At 33.5% G+C, this 10,168-nt stretch overlaps 1 protein-coding gene across 1 annotated transcript in view; it reads right to left on the bottom strand.

Annotated features, from left to right (window-relative positions):
- Window positions 1-10,168, bottom strand: part of DNAH12 (dynein axonemal heavy chain 12) — a 209,958-nt gene that overhangs the window by 103,075 nt on the left and 96,715 nt on the right. The window contains exon 37 of the mRNA XM_039858619.1: window positions 2,042-2,161. Coding sequence (XP_039714553.1) covers window positions 2,042-2,161 — 120 coding nt within the window. The remainder of the gene's footprint in view (window positions 1-2,041; window positions 2,162-10,168) is intronic.

The following is a 10,168-nucleotide window of genomic DNA, read 5'->3' as shown; positions in this document are numbered from 1 at the left end:
ACTGGCTGTACCAATTTACTTTCCCACCAGAAGTGTCTGAAGGTTCCTTTCTCCTTACTACCTCTCCAACATTTGTTATTACTTGTCCTGTTGGTGATAGCCATTCTAGCAGGTGTGAGGTGGTAGATATTTGGAGAAAGATGTGGTACATATATTCCTGGAATATTATTCAGCCATAAAAAAAGATGAAATACTGCCATTTATTACAACATGGATGGATCTTGAGATTATCATGCTAACCAAAATAAATCAGACAGAAAAAGTTGAAAACCATATGATTTCACTCATATGTGGGATACAAAACTGAAAGCAACAAACAAACATGACAGAGACTCATGGACATGAACAGTGGATTAGAGGTTACCAGAGGGAAGTGGGCGAGGGGGAAGGCAGATAAGGGTAAAAGGGATCAAATATTTGGTGACAAAAGGAAATTTAACTTTGGGTAGTGAACACACAATGCAATATACATATGACATATTGTTGAATTGTATACTTGAAAACATATTTTATTAACCAACATCACCCTAATCATTTTAATTAAAAAATAAATAAAAAATAAAAATAAAACACTCATGACAAATGACCTAGGAATTTCTCTTTTAGGGGCTTTTATATACAAGAAAATTCACTGCAGTATTGTTTGTGATAGTAAATGATCAGAAGCAACCCAAATGTTCCTCAAGAGGAATCTGCTTAATTGGGCTATTCTACATACACTAGAATACATGCAGCTGTCGAAAAAGAAGATAACTCTACTGTTATGAAATGATCTCCAAGATATTTTGTGAGAAAACATGCAAATAAGTATGCACGGTATGCTAAAATGTATTAAAAATATATACATATAAAGAGAGTATGCATTAAATACCTAGATAGCAAATTATCTAGGCATAGGTAATAGCTGCCTTGAAGGTGGCTGGGGGACTGGTATGGATGGAAAATCTACTTTTGCCTTTTGAATTTTACTCTAGTCATATGCCTTATCTAGTTTATAAATCTGTAAGTTATAGTTTAAGAGAAAATTTTCAACTACGTGTTGATCTATATTAGTCTAAAAATGATTTAAACTGTTTAAACAATTTGGTGAGTATAGGTTTACCAACAGAATGTAAATTTTCAGAAAATATATGACATGAAGGTTACATAGGTAAATTATTCCTAGGATATTTTTATTTTATAAAAAGTTACCAATGATATGTATGGAAGAATATTGAAAACTAGTTCTGTGAAAGGCAGTTTCAAACTTAGGGAGAAAAAGGGATATAAATAAATCATACTTCAAACATGTCTTCAATTTCTTCTAAAATGGAGGGAAATAAAGGAGAAAAGGGAGGTGGAAAGAAAGAGATTATGGTTAGCAAGGAACCCTGAAATATGAGGTATCTGAGGTAGATTTTCTATGGCAACAAGGTGAAGGGGAAACAATAGGAGGGAACTGCTATTTCCGTAGAGTAGAAAAGAAGGTAGACTGAGTAGAGGAGATCAAGGCATTAAGGAATAAGGTGGTGGGTGAGAAAGTAATATACGCCGGAAAGAGAACAAAACACCTCTTTCCTTTGGAGCCCTCAGAGTTATGTCCTCTGGCCTTCTCTGACTTACTTCCAGACATTAGCTAATCTGGGCCACTGACTCCTCCTTATGCATGTGCTCTATGGATTCTGCCAGCAGTGCTCCACTCAGCTAGTTGGATGCCTGCTCCTTGTCTTTTGTAGCCGGCTTCTTGCAGGCTACATCCTGGCTTAATATTAAGAAAAAATCAATTCGCCTAAAGTCTCTATTGGATTAAGTCACTGTATTGTTTATCAAATTATGTTCTTTCACAAATAACAGGGTATATTTGGTTCATTCTGACATATTTTACTTTCTTTAAAGTGTTTTTTAAATCAGACTACCAAGTCAGGGCAATTTTAATGTCTTCAGTTATTCTTTCAGTGCTCACCATAAAACAGCTCGGGATTTTACAATGTCTTTCTAAGTATCATTTGCCAGAGATATATTTTATTCTGTAATTAAAAACCATATTAAGTATAAAACAAACCATAATCCAAACACGAATGTGCTTGCTTGTAGGATCACCTTCTAACACGTCACAGAGTAGTACTTCAAAGAGGCGTGTGAGAGATACAACCACATTGCTATTACTTGTAGGAATCAGTTCCTGCAAAGTGAAAAAACATACTTTTCTTTCATCTTATTTGAAAAATAAAAGAAGATAAACATTTTATGTAAAAAACTGAGAACGTGTACATGGTTTTCATAAAGTCTTTATAAACACTTAGAGAATTTAAATTGTATGCATGATAAAAACATCTCAAATATTTTGGTTCAGTGTATTATATTATATAGTACATAACATTCTGAATTCTCTGAGAGATTAAAATTAAGTCTGAAAGAGAATAAACAATATTCTAGGGATAGCAGAAATAAAGTCTCTAACAGCCATTCATTCATTTATATATTCAACAAATGCTTACGAAAAACATACTATTCTTACATACCAAGCTAGGAGATATGGAAATAAAATATACGATCTCTGAAAAGCAGTGATATTGAAATTAAATAGGCAAAAACAATACAGGGTAATACTGACAAGGCAGAGGAAGTCTCAGGGTGGGGGAAGGGTACTAGAGTAATTGGGATAAACAATTAACCCAGACCCAGGGAGGAGGACAAGGAGAGAAATGGGAGAGGAATGAATAAAGAAAGACATCCCAGATAAATAACAGCTGAGTTGAATTTGGGGGGAAAATGTGAGTTCCCCAAGTGTAGAAGGGAAGGATGTTAAAGGCAGGAGAAACTACATACACGCAGAAATGGAGACGTAAGCACAGAGAATTAAGGAGATTGTATAGAATGGGAAAATAGGGTGTCAAAGAGGAATGGCAAGAAAGAAGGCTTGAGAAGCAGACAGGGATCAGATCCTGAAAGGCTTATAGGCTGTGTTAAGAATCTCATGCTAAAGGAAGAGGGGTACAATGGAGGATTTTAAGTAGGGGAATAAAAGGAATGAATTTGTATTTTGGAACCTTCATTCTGGTAGCAGGATATAGATTGAACCAGAGTAGCTCTACTGTATTGATTCAGGGAGGAAATGATGCAGGTCAGAACTGAGGCTAAACAGAGAAATCCAGATGGAGAGGCGAGGACAGATACAAAAGTCAGAATGGAGAAAAATCTATAGATCCTGGGGACTAACTGAATGTGAAAAATATGGGAATGAATTCTGAAAAGAAAATCCATCACTCATCAGAAAAATGGAGCATATTTTGTATTATTTATAACATTTAGTACTGGAGCTTTAAAATGAAAAAATAAAAAATGACTTTATCTGTTTATTTTCCCTATGAAGACAATGTACAGAATCTTTATAAATTGAAAATGTTTACTTTTCCCTTTTGCGCAGAATATTTTTCTTATCTTTGAAATAATATTTTAGGATAAAAAAAATCTACTGAATACTCTTGCCTTCACTATATCAATGTATTTATTTATATGTAAGTAACTAATGCATATGTGTGTGGTGAGTTGAATAGTGGTCCTCAAAGAGATACATGTGCATGTCCTAATCCCAAGGACCCATAAGTGTGATCTTATTTGCAAAAAGAGTCTTTGAAGATGTAATTAAGTTAAGGATCTCAAGATGAGATCATTCTGGTTATCTGAAAGACCCTAAATCCAAGGCCTTAAATCTTTATTAAGAGTCACACATTGAAGAGACACAAAATGTAGAAGAAAATAGAGTTATACGGCCACAAACTATGGAATACCAAGAGCCAAAATAAGCTAGAAGAGGTAAGAAAAGATTCTCCTTTACAGCTTCCAGAGGAAGCATGGCCCCACCAACATCTCAATTTTAGACTTCTAGCCCCAGAACTATAACAGAATAAATTTCTGCTGCTTTAAGCCACCAAGTTTGTAGTAATTGTTATGACAGTTCTAGGAAACTAATACAACATACAAAATTTTCTCATAAAATACAAAATATACATGTGAGTTTTTAAAGGCACATATTTAAAACACTTTTAAAATACAGAAAATAATTAGAAATTTGAAAGCTTCAGTCACTATAGTTTTTTAAAGTTTTTTTCAATTGACATTCAATATAATATTAGCTTTAGGTGTACAGTATAGTGGTTAGCCATTTATAACTTACAAAGTAATGCCCCCAATAAGTCCTGTACCCACCCGACACCATAGAAAGTTATTACAATATTATTGGTTATATTCCATAAGCTGTACTTTATATGCCTATGATGATTTTGGAACTGCCAATTTGTACTAATCTCTTCACCTTTTTCATCCATATTTCCAACCCTCTCCCATCTGGCAACCATCAGTTTGTTCTCTTTATCTATGAGTTTGTTTCTGTTTTATTTATTTTTTATTGCTTCTCGGCCTTTTAGCTAAGATCAAGTATTTGTTTTTTAGATTCCACATATAAGTGAAATTTTACAGATTTTGTCTTTCTTTGTCTAAAGTCTTTCACTTAGCATAACATCCTCCGGGTCCATCCTCGTTGTTGCAAATGGTAAGATTGCATACTTTTTTATGGCCAAGTAATAGTCCCTTGTATATATGTACTAAATTTTCTTTATCCAGTCATCTTTTGATTGCAGCATTTAATCTATTTAAATTTAAAGTAATTATTAATAGGTATATAGTTGTTATTTTATTGTTTTCAGATTGTTTTTGTGAGGCTTCTTTATGACTTTCTTATTCTCTTATTCTCTTGTGTGTTGATAAATTTCTGTAGTATTATGTGTAAATTCCTTTCTCTTTATTTGTTGTATATTCCTTATAGATTTTTAGTTTATTACCATGTGCTTCATATATACTAAGCTATGTTTACAGCAGTCTATTTTCAGTTGATGGTAACAAAAGTTCGAACACATTCTAAAATCACTACTTTTACTCATCCCCTCCATGTTTATGGTTTTGTCATTATTTTGTACTTCTTTTGTGTGTTTGAGTGTATCCCTTAATTTACTATTGTACTTACACGTGATCTTCCTACTTCTGCCTTTTAACCTTTGTACTACTTTAGTGTTGGTTTATCCACTGCTTTTATTATGTATTAATTTGCCTTTGTCAGTGAGAATTTTTTCTTTGAGATATTTTCTTCTTATTATTTTTTTCTTCTTAAAAAATGTCCCTTTAACATTTCTTATAAAACTAGTTTTGTGGTTATGAACTCTTTCAGCTTTTTCTTGTCTGGGATAGTTACTATAGTTTTATTCAGCGTTTAGAGGGAATAAAATTTACTTCTGGGTTATTCAGGTATAACTTAAGCAGTATAAATCCAAAGTTGTATGTTACTAGAATGGTTTTAGTCACAGCCAGTCCTCACAACCAATCAGCCTGAGGGTCAATTCCTTCCACTAATGTGCAAACAGCAACAAAGGGTCAACTACAATAGGAGGGACATACAACCCACACAAGGGACACACCTGGAGCATCCGGCTCAGGTGGCCAAGGAGACTCTGCCACTGGGCCCCACAGGATACCTACTACATAAGACCACTTTACCAAGACTGGGAGACATAGCAGCTTTAATACATAAAAACACAGGGCAGCAGCCAAAATGGAGAGACAAAGAAACATGCCTCAAATGAAAGAACATAACAAAGCTCCAGAAAAATTAACATTGTTAAAATGTCCATACTACCCAAAGCTATCTGCAAAAAAAGAACTAAACAAAATGGAGACAAGAAATCTACCAGATGCAGAGTTTTAAACACTGGTTATAAGGATGCTCGACGATCTCAGTAAAGATGCTCAACGAAGAGATGGGAAACAAAAATGGAGATAGAAAACAAAAAAAGAACCAATCAGAAATAAAAATACAATAACTAAAATGAAGAATACATTAGATGGAATCAACAGTAGATTAGATGAAGCAGAATTGAATCAGCGATTTTAAAGGTGAGGTAGCAGAAACTACCAAATCAGAACAGTAAACAGAAAAGAAGAATCCAAAATGAGAATAGATTAAGGGCCTCTGGGACAACATCAAGCATACTAACATTCACATCATAGGGGTACCAGAAGAAGAAAGAGACTAAGGAATTGAAAGTCTATTTGAAGAAATAATGACGAAAAACTTCCCTAGCCTGGCAAAGGAAACAGACATACAAGCCCAGGAAGCTCAGAAAGGCCCAAACAAGATGAACCCAAAAAGGCCCACACCAAGACACATTGTAATTAAAATGCGAAAAGTTAAAGACAAAGAGAGAATCTTAAAAGCAGCAAGAGAAAGGAAGTTGGTTACCTACAAGAGAGCTCCCATAGACTGTTAGATGATTTCTCAACAGAAATTTTGCAGGCCAGAGGGACTGGCAGGAAATACTCAAAATGATGAAAAGCAAGGACCTACCACCAAGATTACTCTACCCTGCAAAGCTATCATTTAGAATTAAAGGACAGATAAAGACCTTCCCAGACAAGGAAAAGGTAATAGAGTTTATCACCACTAAAAGAGGATTATGAGAATTGTTAAAGGAACTTCTTTAACAATAAGAAAAAGAAAATATTAGTAATAAAATGGCAATAACTACATACCTAACAAAAATTACTTTAAATGTGAATGCATTGAATGCTCCAATCAAAAGACATTGGTGGCTGAATGGACAAGAAAACAAGACTCTTACACATGCTGCCTACAAGAGATCAACTTCAAATTGAAAGACACACATAGACTGAAAGTAAAGGGATGTAAAAGATATTTCATGAAAATGGAAATGAAAAAAAAATCTAGGGTAGCAATACTTATACTAGACAAAATAGTCTTTAAAGCAAAGGCTATAACAAGAGGCAAAGAAAGACTCAGTTATCCCACTTCTAGGTATTTTCTAAAGAAACCCAAAACACTACTTTGAAGGAATATGTGCATCCACATATTCATTGCAGCATTATTTACAATAACCAAGATATGCAGGCAAACTGGGTGTCCATCAATGGATGAATAGATAAAAAAGAGATAGTACTTATGCAAAATGGAATATCACTCAGCCATAAAAATAGATAAATAAAAGAATGAAATCTTTACATCTGCAACAACATGGATGGACCTAGAAGGTCTGTACTGAGTGGAGTAAGTCAGATATAGAAAGACAAAAACCATGTGATTTCACTTACATGTGGAATCTAAAGAACAAAATAAACAAATAAAACAAATAAACTCAAAGATAAAAAGAACATTTTTAGGGTTACCAGATGGGAGGGGTTTTGGGGTGATGAGTGAAAAGGAGAAAGAGATTAAGAAGTACGAATTGTTAGTTACAAAATAGTCCTGGTAATGTAAAGTATAGCATAAAGAATATAGTTAATAATATTGTAATAACTATGTACAGTGTCAGATGAGTACTAAATTTATCGGGGTGATCACTTCATGAGTTTTATAGATGTCCAACCACTATGTTGTACACCTAAAACTAATATAATATTGTATGCCAACTATAATTGAAAAGTAAAAAATATTATTTAAAAAATCGGTTGCATTTCTTTACACCAACAATGATCTAACTGAAAAGGAAATCAAGAAAGCAATCTCATTTATAATAGCATCAAAAGAATAAAATGCTTAAGAATAAATTTACCATAGGAAGTGAAAGATCTGTACACAAGAAACTTAATGAAAGAAAGAAGACACAAATAAATGGAAAGATATCCATGTTCATGGATTGAGAGAATTAACATTGTTAAAATGTCCATACTATCCAAAGCCATCTGTAGATTTAATGCAATCCCCACAATAGCATTTTTCACAAATATAGAAAAAAGAATTATAAAGTCTGCATGGAACCATATAATATCACCAATTGCCAAAATAATCTTGAGAAAGAAGAAGATGTGAAGGCATCACATTTCTTGATTTCAAATTATACAGTAGTCTCCTCTTATCTACAATTTCATTTATCCCAGTTTCGGGTACCCGTGGTCAACCATGATTCAAAAATATTAAATGAAAAATTCCAGAAATAAACAATTTGTAATTTTTAAATCATGCACCATTCTGAGTACTGTGATAAAATCTTGCAACATCCTACTCTGTCCCTACCAGGACGTGAATCATCTCTTTGTCCAGTGTATCCATGATGTATGTGCCACTGTCCATTAGTCACTTACTAGCCATGTAGGTTATCAGATCAACTATTACAGTATTGCAGTCCTTGTGTTCAAGTAATCTTTACTTCATAATGGCCCCAAAGGACAAAAGTAGTGATGCTGGCAATCAGGTATGCCAAAGAGCAGCCATAAAGTGCTTCCTGAAAAGGTATTTTTGTACAGGAAAAAAATATAGTATATATATATGGTTCAGCATGATCTATGATTTCAGGCATCCACTGGGGGTCTTGGAAGACAGCCCCTGTGGATAAGAGGGGGACCACCCTAGTAATTAAAAAATCAAAACAATATGGTACTGACATAAAAACAGACATATAAACCAATGAACAGAATAGAAAGCCCAGAAATGGACCCAAACACATAACAGTCAACTGATCTTTGACAAGGGTGCCAAGAAAAAATAATACCCACATATGAAAGAGTGAAATTTGACCGTTATTTTATACCACACACAAAAATCAATCCAAAATAGGTTAACAACTTATATGTAAAAATCTGGAATTGCAAAACCCCTAGAAAAAAAATAGGAAAAAATCTCCTTGACATTGGCCTTAGAAATGATTTTTTGAATATGACACTAAAAGATCAGGTAACAAAAGTAAAAATTAACAAGTAGGACTACATCAAACTAAAAGCACAGTAGAAGCACAGCAAAGGAAACAATCAACAAAATGAAAAGGCAACCTATGGATTGAGAGAAATTATTTGCAAACCATATATCTGATAACAGGTTAATATCCAAAAGATATAAGAATTTCATATAATTCAATAGCAAAAAAACCATCAATGCAATTTAAAACAGGTTAAGGACCTGAATAGATATTTTTTTCCAAAGAAGAAATACAATGGCCAAGAGGTATATGAAAAGGCACGCAACATTACTAATCATCAGGGAAATGCAAATCAAAACCACAATGAGATATGACCTCACACCTGTTAGGATAGTTATTATCAAAAAGACAAAAGATGGTAAGTGTTAGTGAGGCTACAGAGAAAAGAAAACCTTCGTGCACTATTAGTGGGAATATGAATTGGTGCGGCCATTGTGAAAAACAATATGGAGGAGTCTTAAGAAACTAAAACTAAAAATAGAACTACCATATGATCCAGCAACCCCTCTTCAAGGTATATAACCAAAGGAAATGAAATCAGTACCTCAAAGAGATATCTGCACTCCCATGTTCATTGCAGCATTATTCACAAAAGCCAATATATGAAAACAAACTGTCTCTTGATAGATGAATAGATGAAGAAATTATGGAATATGTAATGGAATATTATTCAGCCTTTAAAAAGAAGAAGATCCTAGCATTTGCAACAACATGGATTAACCTCGAGATGTTATGATAAGTGAAATAAGCTAGACACAGAAAGGAATAAACTGCATGATCTCACTTATATACAGAATCTAAAAGTTGAATACATAAAACCAGAGAGTAAAAGTGATTACCAGGGGTGGAAAGATGAAGGGAACAGGGAGACCTTGGACAAAGGGTATAAAATTGTGGTTATGTATGATAAATAAGTCTAGAGATTTAATGTACAGCATGATGACTATAGGTTTTGGAAATTGGCTAAGAGTAGATTTCAGGTGCTCTCACTACACATATACACAAAAAATATGGTAACTATTTAAGGAGATTATACATTAATTAGCTTGACTGTACTAGTCATTTCACTATGTGTATGTATATCAAATCATCATGTTGTACATTACATATGTATAATTTTTATTTCTTAAAATTAAAAAAATAAAACCCAGAGGGATAAACACACACATATATACCTGAGTACAAGTATAACTAGGGGAATCTGAATAAGATCAGTAGATAGTATCAATGTCAATATCTTTCTTAAGACATTATAATATAGCCTTGTAGAATGTCAATATCTTTCTTAAGACATTATAATATAGCCTTGTAAAATGGGAAATTAGGTGAAATGTACATGGGATTTCTATTCTTACAACTGAATGTGAATCATTGAATGTCACAATAAATATTTCAATGTTTTTAAAAATGAACATTAAATGTCTAAGGAG

Source organism: Pteropus medius, unplaced genomic scaffold, assembly GCF_902729225.1.
Source record: "Pteropus medius unplaced genomic scaffold, Ma_sr-lr_union100, whole genome shotgun sequence".
Classification (NCBI taxonomy): Eukaryota; Metazoa; Chordata; class Mammalia; order Chiroptera; family Pteropodidae; genus Pteropus; species Pteropus medius.
The sequence above is the reverse complement of the archived record's forward strand: the minus strand, read 5'-3'. Positions and strand labels throughout refer to the sequence as shown.